The 25,543-nt window shown below is 42.7% G+C and overlaps 1 protein-coding gene across 5 annotated transcripts in view; it reads right to left on the bottom strand.

Moving 5' to 3' along the window:
* Nucleotides 1–393: 393 nt before the first annotated feature.
* The window catches only part of LOC133648982 (SH3 domain and tetratricopeptide repeat-containing protein 2-like), a 49,855-nt gene continuing 24,705 nt past the window's right edge, over nucleotides 394–25,543 (bottom strand). For all 5 annotated transcript variants that reach the window (XM_062045611.1, XM_062045612.1, XM_062045614.1 and 2 more), the window contains 14 exons: nucleotides 23,793–23,988; nucleotides 23,515–23,651; nucleotides 23,111–23,161; nucleotides 10,765–11,069; nucleotides 10,211–10,405; nucleotides 7,724–8,584; nucleotides 7,436–7,656; nucleotides 6,258–6,424; nucleotides 5,961–6,138; nucleotides 5,722–5,872; nucleotides 4,101–4,223; nucleotides 3,842–3,992; nucleotides 3,577–3,773; nucleotides 394–1,329 (listed from right to left, as the gene is read on the bottom strand). In XM_062045611.1, coding sequence (XP_061901595.1) covers nucleotides 754–1,329; nucleotides 3,577–3,773; nucleotides 3,842–3,992; nucleotides 4,101–4,223; nucleotides 5,722–5,872; nucleotides 5,961–6,138; nucleotides 6,258–6,424; nucleotides 7,436–7,656; nucleotides 7,724–8,584; nucleotides 10,211–10,405; nucleotides 10,765–11,069; nucleotides 23,111–23,161; nucleotides 23,515–23,651; nucleotides 23,793–23,988 — 3,509 coding nt within the window. In that variant the 3' untranslated portion in view covers nucleotides 394–753. The remainder of the gene's footprint in view (nucleotides 1,330–3,576; nucleotides 3,774–3,841; nucleotides 3,993–4,100; nucleotides 4,224–5,721; nucleotides 5,873–5,960; nucleotides 6,139–6,257; nucleotides 6,425–7,435; nucleotides 7,657–7,723; nucleotides 8,585–10,210; nucleotides 10,406–10,764; nucleotides 11,070–23,110; nucleotides 23,162–23,514; nucleotides 23,652–23,792; nucleotides 23,989–25,543) is intronic.

The following is a 25,543-nucleotide window of genomic DNA, read 5'->3' as shown; positions in this document are numbered from 1 at the left end:
TCGATTCTGAATCGCACAACGTGAGAATCGCGATTCGAATTCGAATCGATTTTTTCCCACACCTCTACAACATAAGCTAGCTGAATTCTGATTGGATACAAACTAAAGCTAAAAACAACAGCACTGGAACGAGCAAAATATGACATAAAGAGCATATGAATACTTTTAGATATTTAGGGAAAGTAAATTAAAAAATAATTTTATCTTTAATTATAATCATGATTTCTGGTTATGTTAGGCCAGCAGAGAAGGCCTTGTTGGCCCTGACAGCACACCACTGGTAGTTAGGGTCAAACATCAACCCTCTTTTCACTAGAGCAACAAAGCCATTATGAAAAAGTAATATTTCTATTAAAATATCAATGCAGAAGACGACAAGGTTTTACTGTTAATGTGACTTAAAAATAATTTATTCATATCATCATGTCATCTGAAATGCACTTACCGGTACACTGTTCTTTTTTGTCAGTGAAAAAGACATACAACATCATTTTAGATTCATCTTGCAGAGATATAAAAGACATTGAAAAAAAGAACCTTTACATCACCAGGACACTGGTAACTCTTGAAAAAACATCATTTAAAAAAAGGCACATCTTTTAAAGTGACCTCTCTTTCTATACAGAAAGTGCCGTGTTGTTGGAACATTGCATTAACTGGCCAACGTGACTTGTGACCAGACAAACGAAATGAACAAAAAGTGCCACTGGGAATTGTTGCTTAGCTTATCCACATGTCCATGAAAGTCTGTTCTTATCCATTCATGCTTATGTCTATCTGAGAGGAATCTTTTTGATGAAAATCTGTTTCTTCATCCGGAGTGTGCCTGACGTCACGAGAGATCAAACCATTACCCTTCGCTTGCCCTTGGGAGTTTTGTACAGTGTCAGTGGAGCTGCAGGAGTCTGACATGTGCTCCCTGGCCGTGTCAAAGGACTCTGTCAGGATACTCTCACTGTACGACCGACTGGTGATGAATGCAGAGGCATCAACAAACTGACTCTCCGTATCTGGAGGAGAAATATTTTCATCCTGCTTCCTTTTGCCATCATCAATTTGGATGGGACAAGCTCTTGGGAATGGCTCACGTACACCGTCTTCGCTTGAGTCCGTCACAGTTTCCTCGTTCACAGCTTCTTCTCCTGACAGGATTCTTCTCAAGTTGTGGGCTCGGTCTGTGTAAAACTGACACAGCCGAGCATCGGGCATGTGGCTGCCGTGGAGCTCCGCCAGCTTCATGTACACCACGTACAGAGCCTCTGGGTTTTCCTGATCCTCCAGGGCAGCAGCCAGAGCCAGGTGGAAGTAACCCAGTGCATCAAAAGCATCCTGGAGGAAAGCATTATAATTAGAATAAATGAGGTGCTGGGGGCAAAAAGGTACTTGATAGGGATGTGCCGATTGATCAATCACCGTTCAGAACCGAATGATTTTTGTGAAAAACTATGTGATCAGGAATGCCCATTAATTACTTTCAATGCCAGTCACAAACTGTGATCATACTATTGTTAATATTTTAATGTTTTGATTTTATTTTTTTATAAATGGCTGTGATGATAATGTAAATGAGGCATTTCTAATCACCGCTATGTTGGAATTCTTATTAATATTGATACTGTTGTTGATATTATTCATTTTTGTTTGACTACTTTTAGATTGTTTTATGTCATGTTTGTGTGTCGTCTCAATTGCTCTGTTGATTGCAATTCTGAATGTTTCTGGGCCGGGTTTGGTTTTGGAATTGGAATTGTATTATGATTAGAGATATTATCGGCCGATAAATGCTTTAAAATGTAATATCTGAAATTATCGGTATCGGTTTCAAAATTATCAGTATCGGTTTCAAAAAGTCAAATATGATGTAACATTTTTCAAACGCTGCTGCGTACATGGACGTAGGGAGAAATACAGAGTGCCAATAAACCTTAAAGGCACTGCCTTTGCGTGCCGGCCCAGTCACATAATAAATGCAATCTTTACACACACACACAGGGGAATGCAAGGCATACTTGATCAACAGCCATACAGGTCACACTGAGGGTGAACGTATAAACAACTTTAACACCGTTACAAATATGCGCCACACCGTGAACCCACGCCAAACAAGAATGACAAACACATTTCAGGAGAACATCCGCACCGTAACACAACATAAACACAACAGAACAAATACCCAGAACTAGAGATGTCCGATAATATCGGTCTGCCGATATTATCGGCCGATAAATGCGTTAAAATGTAATATCGGAAATTATCGGTATCTGTTTTTTTATTATCAGTATCGTTTTTTTGTTTTGTTTGTTTTTTGTTTTTTTTATTAAATCCACATAAAAAACACAAGATACACTTACAATTAGTGCACCAACCCAAAAAAAACCTCCCTCCCCCATTTACACTCATTCACACTCATTCACACAAAAGGGTTGTTTCTTTCTGTTATTAATATTCTGGTTCCTACATTATATATCAATATATATATCAATACAGTCTGCAAGGGATACAGTCCGTAAGCACACATGATTGTGCGTGCTGCTGGTCCACTAATAATACTAACCTTTAACAGTTAATTTTACAAATTTTCATTAATTACTAGTTTCTATGTAACTGTTTTTATATTGTTTTACTTTCTTTTTTATTCAAGAAAATGTTTTTAATTTATTTATCTTATTTTATTTGATTCATTTTTTTAAAAAGTACCTTATCTTCACCATACCTGGTTGTCCAAATTAGGCATAATAATGTGTTAATTCCACGACTGTATATATCGGTTGATATCGCTATCGGTTGATATCGGTATCGGTAATTAAAGAGTTGGACAATATCGGCATATCGGATATCGGCAAAAAGACATTATCGGACATCGAACCCCTTTCAGCACTAACTCTTCCGGGACGCTACAATATACACCCCCGCTACCACCAAACCCCCCCCCCCCCCCACCCCCCCATCTCCCGAATTCGGAGGTCTCAAGGTTGGCAAGTAAGTTCTAGTATACTCTGGACTGAAGCTGTGTGCCTTCATTGTTTTTGTAGCGGTTGTTTTGAGGCATGTTTAAAAAATAATAATAATAATGCACTTTGTGAAAGTCAAAGTATAGTATTTCCCATAGTTGTAATGGGTATCAGGATTATCTCAGGGAGAGCATGTCACAAATTCCAAGCTGTTTTGAGGCATGTTTAAAAATAACGCACTTTGTGACTTCAATAATAAATATGGCAGTGCCATGTTGGCACTTATTTTCATAACTGGAGTTGAAGTTGTTCTCTTATTTTGGAAAACCTTGTTTTTGATTGATTGATTGATTGATACTTGTATTAGTACATTGCACAGTACATTACATATTCCGTACAATTGACCACTAAATGGTAACAGCCAAATAAGTTTTTCAACTTGTTTAAGTCGGGGTCCACGTTAATCAATTCATGGTAAAGTTACATTGTTTAATACATCCAACGGGGCATCACAACAAAATTAGGCATAATAATGTGTTAATTCCACAACTGTATAAAGGCAAACACAACAACCTTGTATGTGTGTTCTGTGTGTGACACATGACTGAGTCGAAATGATCTTTACCTTGAGCTTGTGCAGAGTGATATTTCCCAGCCTGCAGTAGACCTGAGTGTAGTAGCGAGCCTCCATTGTGTGGTGCAGCACAGGCGGACAGAGTGACAGCGATTTGAGATAGTAGTTTTCCGCCATTTCGTACAGCTGCAGGCTGTAGTAGACAGTCGCCAGTCTGTGGTAGGCCGTCCTCTCATTCATAAGCACGCCTGCAAGAATATTTACGATTCTACTATGAAGCTTTCTAGTCATTTTATATTTACGGCATTGACAATACCTGTTTTGTTAGCGATCTCAACTGCAAGTGTGGCGTACTGCAGAGCCTCGTCCTGCTCCCCCTGGTTCATCAGCAGCTCTGTTAGTTTACTCAACAAGCGGAACTCTGAGTTGATGTCTCTGATACTCCGTGCAAATGGTAAACTGCCATCCTGAAACAAACGGTGTAAAATTATTTTTTGACAAATTTGAAGTTCAAAATAATTATCTGAGATTGATTACAAGAAATTAGCTTTGATTGCTTTGTGTTTTCTTTTTACCCTGTAGAACGGCATTGAAGCTATCCTGTTTCTGTGACCTTTAAAGTAGACGTCCCCCGCCTCTTCGTATATGCTCATAGAAAAATGAGGGTCGTTCATTCTCAGAGCTGTCTTTACAGCTGCCTGTCAAACACATGTAAAGTTTATTTGTATTGATTGCACAAGAAGCATTAGAAAGCCACACTTGAAGAGTGACGTTTGGATAAGGGGTGTCCAAAGTGCGGCCAAGGGCTATTTAAGGCCCTCAGCTAAATTTCCATTGGGATGCAGCACATTCTACAGATACATCTAACAAATAAAAACACAACAAAAATGTCAAAAAAGAGCAATAATGTGTAATATAAGGAGAAAGAGTAGAACTGTTGGTGCTAATAACCATAAAGTCATGGATGGCAGTGAATTTCCTACAGCTCATCCAGGACAAAACTGAGGATTTGGTTACTGGTCCTGAAGGCCAGAGGGCAACACTTTTACAAAATTACGAGATTTTAAATCCACACAATCTATAAAAAAAAAATGGGCGCAATTTTCGACTGACGTTTATATCACATATTAAAAATATTACAAAAATATATTTTTTTATCATCTTAAGAACGTAGCCAGAGCCTGTCCGTTTCTCTCTCAGGCCAGCACGGATGTGCTAATGCATGCTTTTATTTCCTGTCGTTTAGACTATTGTAATGCCTTGTTCTCTGGCCTTCCCAAAAAGAATATCAGAAGTCTCCTATAGTTACACAACTCAGCTTCATGCGTGCTGACGAGGACCACATTACACCAGTTTTAAAGTCGCTGTATTGGCTCCTCCTCCACTTTAGGGTCAGTTATGTTGTAGCTTGTGCAGCCCTTTGAGACACTTGTGATTAAGGGCTATATAAATAAACTTTGATTGATTGATTGAATTATAAAGTTTAATTATTAGTTGTTTAATGTCTTAATGGGCTTTACCTTTTTATCTATCTGACCTGCTTTTACCATATCAAACCTCGCAGTTCATGAGATCCTCTGGCACTGGCCTTTTATCTTTACCAATTAACAGGACAAAGTCCCACAGTGAGGCAGCATTTAGCCACTATGGACCCCACCTGTGGAACAGCCTGCCATAGACCCTCCGGACTGTAGAGACGGTTATTTAAAAAAAATTTAAAAAAGCTGACGACACACCGTTTTATTCAGGCTTTTTACTGATCATGTTAAACTATTGTGTTTTTTTAACAATTTATTCTGTTGTTTTATAACTTAATTATTAAAATTACTACTATTATTGTCTCAACGTTACTTTTTTTTATTATTAATGTATTATTTCAGTTATTTATATTTTATTTTTACATATATTATGATATGCTGTAGTAAAAAATGGTTGCTGAAATGTAAGCTGGACATTTGAAATATAGCCTCACCAAAATTTAATGAGTATCAATATCTAACAATATATGTATTTGTGTTTTACTATGTTAAGTGATTACACTTTGAAATAGGCACAATCTTGTGGTGGTCTTAGACTGCTGCACAGTACAGTATGTTGTTATTGTAATATGTAGTATTATAGAGGTATGCAGGTTTTTTAATATTTTACTGCAAAAAAGAGACACAAAACATATCCGTTTGTCAGATGCATCCTCACCTGCAAATACATGTCGGCCAGCTCATCCTCCTGGATGAGATAATAGATTCTTCCCACCTGCAACCAGGTCTCAGACTCTTCTTCTCTTTTGCCCAGATCAATAGAAATCCTCAGGCTTTGCTTTGTGTAGTCCAGAGACTTACGAGATGATCTGCACCACATTATAAATCAAAACTTCTTTGGTCTTTTAAACAAGTATCACACTGTGATGGAACAGGTATCGAGGGATACAAACTCACCTTTCCGTGTTTAGTGACAGGTAGAGGCTACTTAGGATTTCAAGGTACTCTCCTTCCAGCCTCTTGTCTTTCAGTTCCCTAGATACTGACACACAGTGTTCATAGTAGACAATGCTTTGAGCATAGAGCAGCATGTCAGAATACAGTCGACTCAGCACCTTGGCCACCACCAATTGACCTGTGAGACATGAAATCACTTTTTTTATGCATGTGTTGTTACGCAGGCTGGCCACCAGAGTGTGCCATACATGATTGTAACCAAATCAAAGAAGTGCATTATTATTATTTATTACTTACTGGGTAGATTTCTAGCATGCAGTGCAATCAGAAGCCCCATTTCATAGCACACCCTGATGTTGTGACTCTTCCCCCTGTCTTTGTAGCTCCTGCCCAACCAAAGGTATGTCTGGACATGTTCCTCATCTGTGGGGCTCTCCCATAGATCCGGAAAAATTCGCAAAGACCTGGAAAAACAAGAACTTTATGATGAACTGGAAGTAAGTTGCATGAAAAGATGCTGACCTGTGAACCCAGCCAACCCCTAGCGTTTCATTTTATGTATCATTAAAAATAAACAAGGATTAGTGCATCTAAGCCATGGTGCTTTGAAAAGCAAGTACATTTTGGACTAATTTGTCAACAAACCTAATGGTAAAAGCTAAAGGTTATGATTAGGAAGGATGCTGCAGGAATGCTGCAAGGAATAACTAAGGGTCTGATCTACTAAGGGTTTGTGTGTATTAAAACTTGATCGCGCACATAAAGCTGATCTACTATGCTATTGCGTAGAGGATTGTGTCTCTCTAAATGAGAAAAAATACATAGTGTATACATTTAGCGTGTCGGTTTTCATGAATATGGAGAATATATGCTGAGGAGAACACCCACAATACTGGAAATGCAAATATAATTAGTTAGCAATCGCAATGTGATTATCAAGACTAAAACTGTTCAGTGGCCACTGTTTTGTGTCTATACTTAGCACATCTACAAAGTATGTGGAAGGAATAGATGTGGAAGGAAATTAGTTTCTCAAATGTGACAGATGGTTTTACACGCATAAACTTAATTTAAATAGTTTGGTCTGCACCACCATCCATTTTACACACACTCTTAGTAGGTCACCCGCAACACACCCACTAATAGTACACACAATTGTATGGTTTGCACACTTTAATCAGTTTGTGTTATTTGGATTTTAGTAGATCAGACCCTAGGTTTTTTGCATTCAGCCAGGATCTTAGCACATCTAAACAACCAGTCACATTAACAATCCACAGAAAGTATAGCCATTTAGAGGTTTTATGAAATATAGCATGCAATGTTTTAATGTTACCCAAAGTTCTTGTTAGAAATAAACTAAAATAAATTCTCCACATGCATGTTTTTTAGAATGTGGGAGGACACTGAAGTACACAGACAAAACAAATATGATGTACCACTATAGTCTTCTAATAACAAGAAGGATATCTGACCTGACCAAAAAATTTTCTGCCAATGTGGATGCCCCGACATCCAGTGCCAGGCAGCCCAGGTTGGCGAGGGCCAGGGCCTGATTCCTCTGGTTTCCACTTTCCCTTGATATCACCAAGGCCGAGTGCAGCTGCCAGCCTGCCTCTGGTATGCAGCCTCGTTGCCTCAGACACAAGGCCAAGAGATTGTGGATGACGCCTCTCTGAGTGGAGCTATCAGTGCCCTGGAGATAGGTGGTGCATATCAAAATATAATACACATTTAATGCAAGGAACTCTGTGTTCATGTACCTGCAGTGATACAAGCAGAGGCTGGAGGACACGCTGTGCCTTCTCAGCCTGGCCTGTCAACACCAGCAACCAACCTAGCTGCACAGAGGCCTCGAAGCCTTCTTCCTCGTTAATGTAGGCTCCTGTCTCCACTGCTTGTTGGGCACAGCACACAGCTTTATCAAGGGCATCATACTGCTGGTAAACAGAGGCCAAGCCCAGACACAGATCCCTCTGCGTCTTTAAGTCGCCATCTTTCTCAGCTATCGCCAGAGCCTGGAGGAGGTAGACTACAATCTGGGCAGGGAGCAGAGAGGTTCCTTCCTTCCAGAAAGGGTTCAGTCGCACAGCGTTTCTGATGAACAACTCAATCCTCTGGAAAGCATCATGGAGTGAGTGGTCTTGCCTTGAGTCCAGACTCAGAGAAGCCAGTGCCAGATAAGGCATGTATTTACGGTGATACAAACAGCTCAGTAGCCAGTTGAGGTCCAAGGGCGCTATGGGATACCCATCATTAGCCGAAAGAGTTGCGGATAGGAACTGCAGACGCTCAACAAAGGGAAGAGCATCATCAGGTTTCCGGAGAAGCAGGAATAGGCTGGAGATAAGGTAGCACACGCGGGCCTCTAGGTATTTGTCTCCCATTACCACAGACCTCCTCAGAAGCAGCTTGAGCAGCTCAATTTCATCTGAGGATGTGTAGGTGTGGATGGGAAGGCAGAGGAGCAAGGCACTGGCCTTTTCCAGGGTGAGGGGCAGCTTGTCTGTCATACGCTGCTTCAGGTAGATGGCGGTAACGTTGGTTAGCAGAGCGATTAGCAGCGGCGTGTCACAGAAACTGTCAACACAAACACTGAGAGCTTCTTCATAGTACACCCGGGCCTAAAGGTAAAAGGGAGGATACTGTTAGATAGGATTCACATGAACAAAGCATTCGGTAATACCAAATATCAGTACAAGAGGTAAATCAAAAATCTAGTCTTTAAAATCATACACAGTTAGATTTTTGTTAGCAATTTAAAATAGTTATTGGTCATGCAAGAAAAGTAAACGTTTTAAATGAGGTTGAAAAGTACAGTATATACAGTACCTCAACTTGTACCTCAACCCAGGCTAATCGTAATGCTTCAAGTTGCAAGCAAAAATTTGAGTTACAAGCATTTCCGCAATTAGTTGGCATGAATATGTCACTGTAATCCCAGCAAGATCCGACCATAAAATATTGTTTTACTCACTAGGATTATCTTATAGCTGGATATCAACATCATTTTGATTTCCAAAGATGGTAAAAAACAATAAAGGAATTAATGTGAATGACAGTGCTGAGAAGAAAAAGCGGCTGAAAATCTTTGACTAAAAAAACATTTTTAAAAATCATCAAAAACATGGTCGAGTGTGTTGCATATTTGGTGAAGCAATTTGAGGTATTACTGCTCCTCTGCCCCATACTGAAACAGAATGACTATAACGCCAGCTAAGAATGTTAAAATAATATAAAAAAGCGGACATTTATCCATGAAAAAAAATAAATAAATAAAATATATATATAAAACTATATATATATATATATATATATATATATATATATATATATATATATATATATATATATATATATATATATATATATATATATATATATATATATATATATATATATATAAAAGCGGCTGAAAGGAGATACCATAAAATGTCAATGCTTTAAATTATTATTAAATTATTTTAAAAAACTACTGTAGTTGTTATTGGTACACTTTATTTTATTCATTTCATAAAATATTTGTTATTTAAAAGTGTATTTTTAGCTTTAAAAGACATAAAAATGTGATGTTTTAAGGGGCCAATCACCAATTGATTAAATGTTTTTCAGTGGCAGACGTTGATTTGAGATACTTTGAGTTAAGAGATCCATCACAGAACCTCTCCTCCCCTCGTTAATTGAGGTACTGCTATACTATAGTATACTAGATGTAATAGTATCGGTACAATGAATCCTATTTTAAAAATTGCATTAAAAAACCTTTAAATAGTGTTTAATGCATCCACAGAATAATACAGTAATACAGTAATGATCAAATATGGAATGCTGATATTTTGGCCAAATGAAGCAACAACTTATGAAATAACATACAGTCATGCACATAATTTTAGCATGAACAATTGATGGAAAACAATAATCAGCAATGTGACAGTATTAGTATTTTAACATAGTTCATGTTCTAAATAATGTTAGAATATATGTGTGGGTTTTTTAGTTGGGTTAGTTATTCAGCTATTTAAGTTATTGCATTTTAAACACTTCTTAATATGATGCAAAGCAGTTTTATACAATAGAAATTAACAAAATTTAGCTACAATAAATATACTGTAAAATATTTTATTGAACAGTACTCAAAAGTGAACATTATCATCTTTATAGAATTTTTGACATTGCTCTCTTTTCTCCAGATCTACTGAAATGTGTTGGTGTAGTATAATTCAAACAACTTGATAATAAATATAACTAACCTGGGATAGCTTCAGCTTCCTGGCACAAAGTCTTCCCAGGAGGAAGCACGCTCGTCTATGTGCCCAATGCATGCCCATCCTCTTTGCACACTCCCTCACGCTCTCAAGCTGCCCTGACAATTCGCTTTCGTTCTTCCCATCGAAGGTCACCCACAGGAAGGAACACTGAAGGTCGTACAGGGGTAGGAACTCTTCCTGGGGGAATAAAACACACAAAAAGTGTGTCTTGGGAGCTGTTTAAGATATTCCTGGAACAGATTGTATTTTAAGTCAATCTGAAATGTCATTAATAAGTCATGTCTCTAAACTTAAAGTCACATTGACACACATAGATTAGTTTAACAAAACTGCAAATCATGGTTAAATTGGATGCACCACAAGAGTGGACAGGCACAAATGCAATAATTTATCAAGATTATGCAAAAACTATAGCTTAGCTTATTTTGCTGTATCTACTATATCTAATGGCCACTAGAGAAGCAAGAAAGCGCATGGTTTTGCTTTTAGCACATGCCTTGCAACAAGTAAACTTTCTGCACAGGAAGTCTGCTGACCTGGAAGTGGCCATGGTTTAGTAAGGTCAGCGTGGGGTCACTGAGATCAGACTGGTCCCCCTCCCAACTGTTTTCTTCCAAGAAGAGAGGCGGGTCCTCCTGGAAATCATTCAGTTCCCTGAATGTGTCGCCAAGAGCGAAGGACAAGGGCTCGTCCTCGTGAGGCAGATGATTTTGAGACTGATAGAGGGACACACGGGGGGAGGAGTGAGACAGCGATGGACGTGGAGAGGAATGGTACGGGGGCGTCCCCCCGTTTTTCTCTGACATGACGCTCTGACGAGTGCTTGCAGGGACCCTGTGATCTGGAAAGAAGGCAGATTGTTGTGAGAACACAAACAGGGCTGATGGTACTTTAAAGGCCTACTGAAACCCACTACTACCGACCACGCAGTCTGATAGTTTATATGCCAATGATGAAATATTAACATTGCAACACATGCCAATACGGCCGGGTTAGTTTACTAAAGTGCAATTTTAAATTTCCCGCGAAATATCTGCTGAAAACGTCTTGGTATGATGACGCTGCGGATGTGACGTCACGAGTTAGACAGGACATTTTAGTCCAGCACCGCGGCCAGCTTAAAGTCGTCAGTTTTCATCGCAAAATTCCACATGATTCTGGACATCTGTGTGGGCGAATCTGTTGCAATTTGTTCATTGCATTATGGAGAAAGAAGCTGAGCAAGCAAAGAAGAAAGTTGTCGGTGCGAAGCGGAGTATTTTGCGAGGGAAGTCAGCAACACAACACAGCCCGTGTTTCATTGTTTACATTCCCGAAAGATGCAGTCAAGATCGAAGAACTCGGACAACAGAGACTCTTACCAGGAGGACTTTGACTTCGATACACAGACGCCTGTAGAGAACTGGGACAACACAGACTTTTACCAGGATTACTTTGATTTGGATACACAGACGCAGACGTGGTACCGTGAGTATGCAGCTGCGCTTCCAAACATTTGATCGCTTGCCCGTACGTGCGTGTCACGTACATAACTTTGGGTAAATATATAAGCTTTATGAACCTTGGGTTAGGTGAACGGTCCTTTGGGTTGAGTGATTGTGTGTGTTGTGCAGGTGTTTGAATTGTATTGGCAGGTTATATGGACGGGAGCTAGGAGCTAGGAGCGAGCATAACAAACACCTAGGGATTAATTTGTGGCATATTAAATATGAGCCTGGTTGTGTTGTGGCTAATAGAGTATATATATGTCTTGTGTTTATTTACTGTTGTAGTCATTTCCAGCTGAATATCAGGTCCCACCTGCCTCTCACAGCATCTTCCCTATCTGAATTGCTTCCACTCCCCACTAGTCCTTCACTTGCACTTTCCTCATCCACAAATCTTTCATCCTCGCTCAAATTAATGGGGAAATCGTCACTTTCTCGGTCCGAAACGCTCTCACTTCTGGCCGCCATCACTGTAAACAATAGGGAACTTTGCGGAAATGTTCAACTGACTACGTCATGCTACTTCCGGTAGGGACAAGGCTTTTTTTTGTCAGATACCAAAAGTTGCGATCTTTATCGTCGTTGTTCTCTACTAAAACCTTTCAGCAAAAATATGGCAATATCGCAAACTGATCAAGTATGACACATAGAATAGATCTGCTATCCCCGTTTAAATAAAAAAAATTCATTTCAGTAGGCCTTTAAGGTCACATGTTGTTCATCCAGCTACTGTTTATACTGATTGTTTTGTTGGGGGTTAAAGGGGCTGGAGCCTATCCCAGGTGACATAAAGTGGGGACTCAACTCTGGATTGGTCAGAATAAAAAAAAAAACAGTAAGCTATGAATGAATCGCCATGTGTTATTTTAAATGTTGCTGTAACCCACAAACCGTAACCATTCAAATGTGTCCGATTCTCTCTGCTGTCTTCCATGCAGCGAGCGAGGGTTGAGTTTGCAGTCAGAAAAAAAAAGTCTAATAAACCAACATACACTATATTGCCAAAAGTATTTGGCCACCCATCCAAATGATCAGAATCAGGTGACCTAATCACGTGGCCCGGCCACAGGTGTATAACATCAAGCACTTAGGAATGGAGACTGTTTCTACAAACATTTGTGAAAGAATGGACCGCTCTCAGGAGCTCAGTGATCTGCAGCATGGAACTGTTATAAGATGCCACCTGTGCAACAAATCCAGTCGTGAAATGTCCTCGCTTCTAAATATTCCAAAGTCAACTGTCGGCTTTATTATAAGAAAATGGAAGAGTTTGGGAACAACAGACAACTCAGCCACGAAGTGGTAGGCTACGTAAACTGACAGAGGATGCTGAAGCGCATAGTGCAAAGAGGTCGCCGACTTTTTGTGACCTTCCAATTAGCCCACGTACAGTACGCAGAAAGCTTCATGGAATGGGTTTCCATGGCCGAGCAGCTGCATCTAAGCCATACATCACCAAGTCCAATGCAAAGCGTCGGATGCAGTGGTGTAAAGCATGTCGCCACTGGACTCTAGAGCAGTGGAGACGCCTTCTCTGGAGTGATGAATCACGCCTTTCCATCTGGCAATCTGATGAACGAGTCTGGGTTTGGAGGTTGCCAGGAGAACAGTACATTTCGGACTGCATTGTGTCGAGTGTGAAATTTGGTTGAGGAGGAATTATGGTGTAGGGGTTGTTTTTCAGGAGATTGGCTTGGCCAAACATTGCACCTAACAAACTAGTTCGTTGTCTTATCATTCCGCAGAATTAAGTGCTCAGATAGAGGTGACTCAATCTCTGTGCCTTTTATCGTGAAAAAATGCAAAACAAGCCACCATTTTTTTGCATGTATTACTTGCTGTAAAATGTGTTCTGTGTTAGCATTTTGGGTGTCTGTTACGGATTCATTCATAATTTCATATGGGAAAGTTGGTGTTGTGTTCATTCAAGTTAATCTTAAATACTGTTCTTATACTTGAATGCCTATTGGTAATGTGTTCTACTGTCTTACTCAGGCTATTTACGTTGTGCCTTTTGATACCTTGAAGCCACCGTAGTTGGGCTGGGCCTTTTGAGGAAGTTACTGAAATAAACGAGAGTGCTGTTGTGAAGTTGAGCGAGGCTGTTGTGTCTGTTATTTGAACATAACATTTGGCGAACGAGGATGGCTGACACACCTATATTCTCCCTGCCACCTCCGGACCCGTTTCTACCCCTCCCGGGCGATCCTGTCATTCCCTGGAATCAGTGGAAATCGTCTTTTGAGACGTATCTTTTGGCCACAGGTTTGGACAATGCCACTAGCGCGAGGAAGCGCGCCATTCTCCTACACCTGCTTGGAGCGGAGGGGAACAGAATTTTCAATTCTCTCAGCGGTACGCTGGACACTTATGATGCAGTCATAACAGCTTTGAGCGGACATTTTGTAAAATCACAGAATATCCTACTCCGCCGGTTGGAGTTCAGACGAAGATGTCAGCGCCCGGGTGAGTCTGCCAGGCAGTATGTAGCAGATTTAAAGGCCTACTGAAACCCACTACTACCGACCACGCAGTCTGATAGTTTATATATCAATGATGAAATCTTAACATTATAACACATGCCAATACGGCCGGGTTAACTTATAAAGTGACATTTTAAATTTGCCGCTAAACTTCCGGTTCGAAACGCCTCTGAGGATGACGTATGCGCGTGACGTAGCCCGACGAACACGGGTATGCCTTCCACATTGAAGCCGATATGAAAAAGCTCTGTTTTCATTTCATAATTCCACAGTATTCTGGACATCTGTGTTCGTGAATCTGTTTCAATCATGTTCATTGCATTATGGAGAAGGAAGCCAAGCAAGCAAAGAAGAAAGTTGTCGGTGCGAAATGGACGTATTTTTCGAACGTAGTCAGCCACAACAGTACACAGCCGGCGCTTCTTTGTTTACATTCCCGAAAGATGCAGTCAAGATGGAAGAACTCGGATAACAGAGACTCTAACCAGGAGGACTTTTGATTTGGATACACAGACGCCTGTAGAGAACTGGGACAACACAGACTCTTACCAGGATTACTTTGATTTGGATGACAAAGACGCAGACGTGCTACTGTGAGTATGCAGCTTTGGCTTTTTTTTGCGTATGTACGTAACTTTTTTAAAATATATAAGCTTTATGAACCTTGGGTTAGGTGAACGGTCTTTTGGGCTGAGTGATTGTGTGTGTTGATCATGTGTTTGAATTGTATTGGCGTGTTCTATGGAGCTAGGAGCTAGCAGAGGAGCTAGGAGCTAGCATAACACGTACCGTACCGTAAGTGCGCGTCACGTACGTAACTTTTTAAAAATATATAAGCTTTATGAACCTTGGGTTAGGTGAACGGTCTTTTGGGCTGAGTGATTGTGTGTGTTGATCGGGTGTTTGAATTGTATTGGCGTGTTCTATGGAGCTAGGAGCTAGCAGAGGAGCTAGGAGCTAGCATAACAAACACGCAGGTGTTATTATGCAGGATTAATTTGTGGCATATTAAATATAAGCCTGGTTGTGTTGTGGCTAATAGAGTATATATATGTCTTGTGTTTATTTACTGTTGTAGTCATTCCCAGCTGAATATCAGGTACCGTGAGTATGCAGCCTTGGCTGCTAAACATTCGATAACTTGACCGTATGTGCGCGTCACGTACGTAACTTTTTAAAAATATATAAGCTTTATGAACCTTGGGTTAGGTAAACGGTCTTTTGGGCTGAGTGATTGTGTGTGTTGATCAGGTGTTTGAATTGTATTGGCGTGTTCTATGGAGCTAGGAGCTAGCAGAGGAGCTAGGAGCTAGCATAACAAACACGCAGGTGTTTTTATGCAGGATTAATTTGTGGCATATTAAATATAAGCCTGGTTGTGTTGTGGCTAATAGAGTATATATATGTCTTGTGTTTATTTACTGTTGTAGTCATTCCCAGCTGAATATCAGGTCACCCCCGGCTCTCACAGCATCTTCCCTATCTGAATAGCTTCAACTCCCCACTAGTCCTTCACTTGCACTTTACTCATCCACAAATCTTTCATCCTCGCTCAAATTAATGGGGAAATTGTCGCTTTCTCGGTCCGAATCTCTCTCACTTCATGCGGCCATCATTGTAAACAATAGGGAACTTTGCGTATATGTTCAACTGACTACGTCACGCTACTTCCGGTAGGTGCAAGCCTTTTTTTTATCAGATACCAAAAGTTGCAATCTTTATCGTCGTTGTTCTATACTAAATCCTTTCAGCAAAAATATGGCAATATCGCGAAATGATCAAGTATGACACATAGAATAGATCTGCTATCCCCGTTTAAATAAAAAAAATTCATTTCAGTAGGCCTTTAAGAGCCCTATCACAGAACTGTAATTTCGGCAACCTCACTGATGAACTCATTCGAGACCAGCTCATTGAGAAAACGTCTAATCCCAGAGTGCAGGAGGAGTTGTTACTCAAGGATGCAACTTTGACACTTGATGACGCACTAATAATCGCAATACAAGTGGAATCGGCTACTGAATGTGCGGCCAAAATTGCGGAAAATAAGCCTCATAGGCCTACCCCTGTTATTGAACAGTCAGTGCAACAGCTATCAACCTCAGACCCTGATGCTGCTATACAGGTAGCGCGTCCCCAGCCAACACGTCAACAGAGACGGTGTGGGAATTGTGGCTCCAACCGCCATGCAACAAGGGCCCAGGACTGCCCTGCTAGGGGCCAAACTTGTCGCCGTTGTCAGAAGCCTAACCACTTTGCCAGGTGGTGCCGGTCCGCTCCGGCCGATTACCCTGATGCACAGTCACATGACCCGGCGGTGCCTGTGCGCACTGTAGGCCCCCACTCAGCGACTTTCTCGAGGTGCCCTGTTTACCTGGATGACTGCTGTGTCCCTCTCCTCCTCGACACTGGGGCCAAAGTGTCACTACTGAATGTAGACACCTGCAACCTGCTCTTCCCGAACAGACAGCTACAGCCCCCGTCCACTGCCCTCTGTGGCTACGGCCGCAGCAAAATCGATGTCGTCGGCCTTCTCTACCTCCCGGTTCGCTACACCTCTACAGCTGTGGACCGTTTCCCGTTCCACATCACGCGCCGCGGCGAGAACATCATGGGCCTCGACCTCTTCACTAGCCTGGGTTTTACCCTGCAGGACAACAGCGGTATGCGGATTCTACACGTAGCGTCTCCGAGGCAACACGACCAGCCGGAGCTGTTTAACGGCCTGGGCTGCCTCAGCTCATTTACACACAAGCCACTCCTGGACCACAGCGTGCCTCCCGTGGTCCAGCCCCTTCGCCGTGTTCCCCTGGCTTTGCGGGACGGCGTTACGCAGGAGCTTCAACGCCTCCAGGCTGGTGGAATCATAGAGCCCATCGACGCTTCCCCATGGGTGTCCAACATTGTCATCGCCAAGAAGAAGTCGGGCGGACTGAGAGTCTGCGTCGACCTCCGCCAAGTGAACAAGGCAGTGGTGCCTGACAAATATCCTCTTCCTACGACGGAGGAACTCACTACACACTTCCACGGCTCCCGAGTTTTCAGTAAATTGGACTTGCGCCAGGGCTATTTACAAGTCCCTTTACATAAGGAGAGTAGGGACTTGACAGCGTTTATCACCCACACTGGCCTGTACCGCTACACGAGGATGCCTTTTGGGCTCAATTCAGCGCCGAGTTGTTTCCAGAAAATCATGTCCACAATCCTCGCTAGCTGCACTGGGACTGTGGCGTATCTGGATGATATTGTGGTGCATGGGCCAGATGCTGCCACACACGATGCCCGCCTGGAACAGGTTTTCACCGCACTCAAGCGCCACCATGCCACGCTGAACACAGAGAAGTGTGTTTTTGCTGCACCCGCCATAGACTTTGTTGGGTTCCGTGTCTCCGCCGACGGCATCTCGCCTCTCCAGTCGAACGTGGATGCCATCATCGACGTCCCCACTCCTGCGACGGCCTCCCAGGTGGCATCATTTTTGGGGATGACAGCCTACTACATGCGGTTCCTGCCTCAGTACTCCTCCATTACGGCCCCGCTCAGGATGCTGCTCAGGCAGGAGACACCATGGTCTTGGACTCCCAAGTGCCAGGTTGGTTTCGACGAGTTGAAGCGGCTCCTCACCACGTCTCCGATCCTGGCGCACTTCCAACTGGACAGCCCCACATTCGTGACCTGTGATGCTTCCGCAGTGGCTCTAGGTGCCGTTCTGTCACAGATCCATGATGGCGTAGAGAGACCGGTAGCGTTTGCCTCTCGGGCGCTCAGCCCCACTGAGCAGAAATATTCAGTGGGCGAACGGGAGGCACTCGCCTGTATATGGGCATGTGAGCGTTGGCATCTCTACTTATACGGAAGGTCCTTTACTTTACGGACGGACCACCAGGCCCTGACGACCCTGATGTCTACCTCTGGTGTGGGGCACAGGCCCCTCCGTCTTCACAGATGGTCAGACCGTCTGCAGCAGTATGACTTTCAGCTACAATTCACCCCTGGCAGGAATAACGTGGTGGCAGACTACCTGTCCCGTCCTGCCACCACCCAGGGCCCCGCTGTCTCCCCGGAGGACGAAGAAGACGTGGTCCACCTGGTCCACTCACCATTGAAGGACACTGTCTCCCTTCGTGATTTGGAGACGGCCTCAGCAGCCGAGCCTGTCTTCACCATGCTGCGTGACTACATCAGACACGGTTGGCCTTCCCGTGTCCCACCTGAGCTAGAGCCGTATTCCCGTGTGAAGAACGAACTGTCATGCTGGGGTGAGGCCTGCATCGCCCGGGGACACTGCGCTGTTATCCCAGTAGCCCTCAGAGGGTGTGTCTTACAGATGGCACACCAGGGTCACCTTGGCATAGTCAAAGCCAAGCAAAGGTGCCGTGACACAGTGTGGTGGCCCGCCATCGATCGAGACCTGGAGGGACTCATCCGCTCCTGTGCAGCGTGCCTCACCAGTGGGAAGACTGGGCCACCCGCTTCGCCTCCACTCCAGCCCCTGGACTGGCCAACTAAACCGTGGGACCATCTCCAGCTTGATATCTGTGGTGAGCTGCATAATGTGCCACACCACCAGAGGTTTCTTGTGGTGGTCTACGACCTGCATTCCAAGTGGCCTGAGGTGGCTCCCATGGGAACGGTCACCTCTGCTGCCGTCGTCGCCTTCCTGGACCGCCTGTTTTCCCGTTGGGGTTTACCCCGAGCCATCACCACGGACAACGGTCCTCAGTTCCTGTCCTCGGAGTTCACCGCCTACCTTGCCAGCAAGGGTGTTACTCACATCAGAACCTCCGTCTACCACCCCCAGGCAAACGGGGGGGTGGAAAGGTACAACCAATCACTGAAGAATGGACTGCGTGCTCACATGTCCGAGGGATACTCGCTGGAGGCTGCACTGAATCAGACCCTCCTCCACTACAGGGCGACTGTCCACTCTACAACAGGGGTCTCTCCTGCCAGCCTCATGGTGGGTCGAGAGTTTGTGCTTCCCCTGTCGAGACTCCGCCCACCGATGGCCGCGAGCCCGCGACCATGCTCAGCAGCAGTCAAGTCTCGCGTCAAGGGACAACAAACTTCCATGAAGCAAAGGTTCGATCAGAAGCACAGGGCTAAATGGCCAGCTGTCAGAGTGTCGGACTGGGTCAGAGCGCGCCGGCCCCACCGCGCCAACAAACTGTCAACATTCTGGTCTGCTCCATACCAGGTCAGCCGCCAGCTGGGCCCAGCTTCATTTCAGTTAACCGATGGATCCCGTTGGCACGCTAGCTGCCTGCGCAAGGTACCTGCCCCTCCTCACCAGCCTCACGTCACAGGGGTGGCACCGAACATTCCCGCATTGGGGCCACGCCCTCCGGTGCCCGATCCAGTGGCAGCACCCCTCGCCCAGGCTGTGCCAGTCGCGCAGTGCCCTGCTCCAGCACCGGCCCCACTGCCGGTCCCCCTTGCTCCTGAGCCTCTGCCTGTTAGGGCCCGTGCACGCCCTGAGCGTTTTCAGGACTTTGTGGCCACCTTCCATACTTGAAGTTTTAAGAGAGGAGGGGAAATGTTGTGTTCATTCAAGTTAATCTTAAATACTGTTCTTATACTTGAATGCCTATTGGTAATGTGTTCTACTGTCTTACTCAGGCTATTTACGTTGTGCCTTTTGATACCTTGAAGCCACCGTAGTTGGGCTGGGCCTTTTGAGGAAGTTACTGAAATAAACGAGAGTGCTGTTGTGAAGTTGAGCGAGGCTGTTGTGTCTGTTATTTGAACATAACAGTTGGTTCATACGATTCCAACCTTTTGGACGTGATTACTACAAGAAAAAAATATTTACCACGTGCTATATTAAAAAATGGAAAAGCAGTACACCTGTTTTTGCTTTGGCTACTCAGGACAATATGGCAAAGAGAAAAACATTTTGTGAGGTGACAGCAGTAATCCTATATGTGATTCTCACTCAGCATCAAAGTTAAGGTAAAGTGTTTAAACATTCTAGTGTTTTATTATTACCAGGAGTTAATTCTTTAATACACTTCAAGGACATGATGTTATAATTCTAAGTGTCTCATTTTCAATATAAAGTGTTCCCTAGCCACTTTGTGGTTTTCTCACTACGGTCTTAGTACATTGCATATTTTAATGTACTATTGACTACATTGAGTACCCATTTAAGTTTTCATGTTAAATGTGTGTGACGTGTTTAAGGAGAACGGGAAGTGTTTATAAGTGTGTGTGAAAGCTGTGTGGAGTGTAAGGAGGGCTTATGTGTAACATACTGTGCATCTTATTATTGCCACCAAGACACATTTGTGTTACCTCAGATCATTGAGTGTTTTGGGTCAGTCAAGCATCAAACACTCTCTCCAAAGCTACCCAGCCGGGGTTGATCAAGCCCCAGCTTGTCTCCAGGCTGCGCTACTGCAGATCACCTCTCCTGAGCCACAGCCACCTTGAGGAGACTTCTGCAGCCTCAGTGACCTCATTAATGGTCCTTTATCTGCTGACTCATGTGATGTTCAGCATGTTTCCTACAGCGGGACTGGCCTGTGAACCGTCAGCTACTCGCTGTGCAAGATATTTTCACTAGCTCGGCATACTTTCATCTCTGTCTCTCATTGGTCTCTTCAATACGGTCCATCCAAGGGATGGTTAGTTCTTTGAGGACTAACTGCTTGGAGGCTGTCATAGCATTGAGATAGCATTGAGATTATTTACTTGTACTATTCTCTCTTAAATCCCAGTCTTGCGCTGCTGTTAAGAGTCAAGAGGAGGTTTCCCTGGCAGAAGATGTTGTCTTTTACCCGGTCTTGACAAAATGCACTTACAGACGCTGATACCACATCTGATGGTGTTTGCTATGGTCTTAAATTTATGGTCATGGCGCCAGTGATAGCGTCCTTTGCCCACTTCTTTTGAATAGCAGTTGAGGATATAATCCAGAGTCCCTCTCTTTGGGCATAGCATGCAGGCTGAAGTCGCCCAGCAGATTAGGTTTGACGGATTTGGTAACATATCATAGACAGCCTGGATCAAGAAATGTATTTGATGGGGCTTGATTTACCACAATTCAGCCCATGGGACTTTGCACTCCACAGCTTGCTCTCATCTTGTTGAGGCTCCTTCTTGCCGCACTGTAACCATCCTACTGGCGTGTCCTACCCCCAAACCTTGTCGTATCGGGGCGGTGTTCCCTAGGCCAGATCTTCCACAATTCACTGGTCCTACCAGTGCCCTTTGCCATTACTGTAATCCATCATATCACTAACTCAGATGCCTTCCACTTCCGTCCTGTCCTCACTTTGATCCCAGCCCTAAAGACTTTCTGATCTGATGAGCCTTGGTATTGCAGCACTGCCTTGGTCTGGCTCACCTTAAATTCCCCATTCAGACTGCTTCATCGGGGGAGCTTCAGCATGTTGTTCCAGACATATAGTCCAATACTGCTCAGGCTATGTGGAAGACAAAAACCTTTCCGGAAGAACCAACTTTCTCTCCTCACAAAGCCTTTGATTGTGGAAATAGGCCCATCATGGACTAAGAGCAGCCAGAGAATTAGTGGAAGGATGCCATGCTGATATAGCCACACCTTGAACTTGCTAGACAGTTCAGACTTGTCCACAGAGGCTAGCCAAGACTCCAGCTCCAGGTTGTTTTTATGGAGGGCTGCTCTGTCTCTCAGGCTGCAATCAAACACTTTCCTTAGGCTCTTCGCTGCTTTGTCCATTAATTGATGGTATCTAGGTGCTGCTAAGTGGCAAGCAAAACTTGCTGGTGACTTTATTACCCGAGAATATACAACAATTCTTCTCAAAAAAAGAGGAGAAATATAATCTTAGACAAAAATGTAATTGAAAACAATTGTACGCACGTACAACACTTAAGACCTTCAGTATATCTGTATGTGGGATAAAATGATGGAATGGATTAAGCAAAGAAATCAAATAATGTACTAATATGATCCACTTCAAGAAACTCTTCAAACGTAGTGTTTACAAAGTACAAAGAAGAAGAACCATGATAAAAATTCTGAATTCATCTCATCTATCCATTCATTTTTCAAGATAATCTTACTCATCTCACCATATGAAATGTAACTTACTTCACCGAATATTATTTATTTATTTTTATTGTGATTACCTATGGAGTATATTGTGAGTAAATTGAGAACAGGAAGTGAACAAAAGTTTTAGCAACTGTTATGTAAAAGAAAAGGGGTAGGATTAAATAAGCTCTGCTTCTTCCTACTCCTTTTCGAACATGTTGAATAGAGAAACTGGAAATTGTGATGTATCATGTTGTATGCATGCATGTTCGAAATAAACTCAAACTCAACTCAAACTCAACTCAACATTTCCTCTCTTTAGCACGAGGGATCTGGACTTTGCTGGCTTACAGCTCATTTGAGCCCAGAGGATCTTCCAAGCCCCTGAGGATCCACCCTCTTCCCAGAAGCATGAGATGTTGTGATTGGCAAAAACTGGACTTAGTTAGAGGCCATCTGCACTTGCACTCAGCTGACTTCCACAGTATTCCATGGCAATTGCGAAAAGGATCACCAAAACTGTGCTATATTTGTTGATGCCTTTACGCGTTTATGCCAGTATAATGTTGTGAAACCATTTGAAACTCTGAAGCTCAAGCTGCCTGGACTATGGAGTCGGTGCAGTACATTCCTGACCAGCTTGTGGGGCATTGATCCGTACACGTTTGCAAGGTCCAACCATAGCACCACCATCACCCCTTCGTTCTCCCATGCTTCCCTGATCTTCTGTGTGAAATACCTTCTTTCTGGACCAACATGTCTATGTAGGTGTTCCTTAGGTTCCTTACAAATACTCTAAATGCATATAATATTCATATAAATCTTAAAATAAATAGTGTCCCAGTTCTCAGAAATTCACTTACCACACATATATGATCATGTAAATTATTACCTCGTTTGGGGCGATTCCTGATGTACATGAAGTCAGACTCATCCAGCCTGTCTGAAAACAAAACAAGAACAGCTGATGGCAGAGAATAATATCACAGAAAATCATAGACTATTCAAAGCAGGGCTTTTTAATCTAGGGATGGGTTTTGTGATGAACAGATAGAAATAAACATTTATATTCAGTATAAAACCATTTTCCCAAACAACGGTAAATTACCTATAACTCATTGACTTGCAGTTGAGTCAATGTTTATTACCATTTTAACAATTATTGTGAATATATCTGGGGAAGGTGGTCGATAGCTTTTCTAAAGGGGTCCATGACTCAAAAAAGTAATAGAACTCCTGATTTAGAGCCTACTATCTGGAAGTTGTTTGTAAAAAGATATCTCCCTAGAGTCTTACCGAGCCTGTACACAGAGCTGATGTCGGATAAGAAGAGCTTTTCTAGTAGGTTGCTGTCACTTGACTCAGAGTTGAACGGTTTAGTCTGAGCCAGGGATGCCCGCTCTTCCTCGGTCAGAAAGACCAGTTGTCTGTCTCTGTGTGAGACAAACACGCATTATCATTTAAGCTGTGTCACTGCCGTCCTCGTGCTTGACACCCTGTCCATACCACAGTTAGAGTACATAAACAATTTTACTGATCACTTCTAGCCATGCTATATAACGAGATTAACTTACAGAGGCATGATGTCCAGAGGTTTGATGTGGGCTTTTTGGACGAAACCAGCACGACCAGTGGAGCAATGTTTTCCAATGAAGACGCCCAGGCCTCTTACAAGTAGTCCCTGGATCTCTACAGTGTCACCTTGACTCAAATAGAGTTCATCTTGGCCCACAGGAGTGTAGTCGACCACTGCGACACACAAACCTGTCACTGGAACATTTGAGAGTTGAAAACAACATGTAAGACATTAATTCATTCATGTCAGGTCCTTATGCAAACCACCTGGTTGTACAGTAGATACCACTCTAATTTTGCCTAATTTCTGTGAGAATTTTGCGTGCGACTTGAACATTAAGGAGTGGGACTATCACTATCACTAGCCGCAGTGTATTCAAACAACTACAATGTACCATCTGTGAGCAGATAATATTGTATTTCCGTTTTCTCTTTCGGGTTTATCAGGTCAGTAGTGCACACATTTTTCACTCAGGCTCAAAGCGGAAATTGAGGCAAAATTAAACTGGTAACATCTGTAGTATAATAAAATCATGTGGAAAAATTTACTAAATAATACAAAAGCCTGTCGCTCAAAGTAACTGATCGTACCGTCACTGTACTTAGCATTTGTATGAGAATAGGCGACAATTCTGCATTAAGGCAGAATTGTTTTCTGTATTCTGTTTGTAAACAGTAGCATGTACTTTATATTGAATACAGAGCATACTTTTAATAGCAGAAAATGTGGTTGTCTTGACTTTCTATATCCACTGTAAATACATGAAATATAGCCACATGGCATTTATGCTAAAAGCAAGTTGACACTAAGCCCATTACATTGATTAAACAAAAATGATTTATTTAAAAAGTAATCATATAACAACACATCATTTAGGTAACAGGATTGTGCTGAGTTGGTAATCCCCCAACTAACAGTTGACATTTTAAGAAATATACAGAACAACATTTTGTATCGTTGGCCTTCCAATGATGCAACTTCCTGCGGACCATGTGACTTGTCGAATATTCTGTATCAGTGGTTCTTAACCTTGTTGGAGGTACCGAACCCCACCCGTTTCATATGCGCATTCACCGAACCCTTCTTTAGTGAAAAATAAAATGTGTTTTTTCAAATTCAAGACAAAGTTATATGTTTTTGGTAACACTTTAGTATGGGGAACATATTCCAAGTAATAAAGACTTAATTTAGAGTTATTTGGTTAGGGTTAGGGTCAGGGTTAGAGGGTTAGGGTTATAACCCTCTAATGCTGAATAAGGCATTAATAAGTACTTAATAATGACTGGTTAAGAGCCAATATGTTACTAATTTGCATGTTAATAAGCAACTAATTAATGGTGAATATGTTCCCCATACTAAAGTGTTACCATGTTTTTTTTTACTGGTGCATAAAATGAACCGTGCATGAACATCACCTTGTTCAAACAACAAAACCAACACAGTGCATAAACTCACAACAAAACCAACACAGTGCATAAACTCACAACAAATGACACACCTGCAAATCAGTCAGCTGTTGCCGTATCCGTAATACGCCGATAAGGAGAAGTTTTTATTTACACGATGAGTCGGGTGTGTTTGAGGCCGATGAGTCGGGTGTGTCTGAGGCCGACTCACCGAACCCCTAGGGTTCGATCGAACCCAGGTTAAGAACCACTGTTCTATATGTTAGGGTATACCAGGACTGAGTAGAAAAACCCAGAGGCAAAACTAAAGTGAAAATTATGACTATTTTTAAAAAAAATAATA

The sequence above is a fragment of the Entelurus aequoreus genome, linkage group LG04 (genome assembly GCF_033978785.1).
Source record: "Entelurus aequoreus isolate RoL-2023_Sb linkage group LG04, RoL_Eaeq_v1.1, whole genome shotgun sequence".
NCBI lineage: Eukaryota > Metazoa > Chordata > Actinopteri > Syngnathiformes > Syngnathidae > Entelurus > Entelurus aequoreus.
This window is presented reverse-complemented; position numbering and strand designations above follow the sequence as displayed.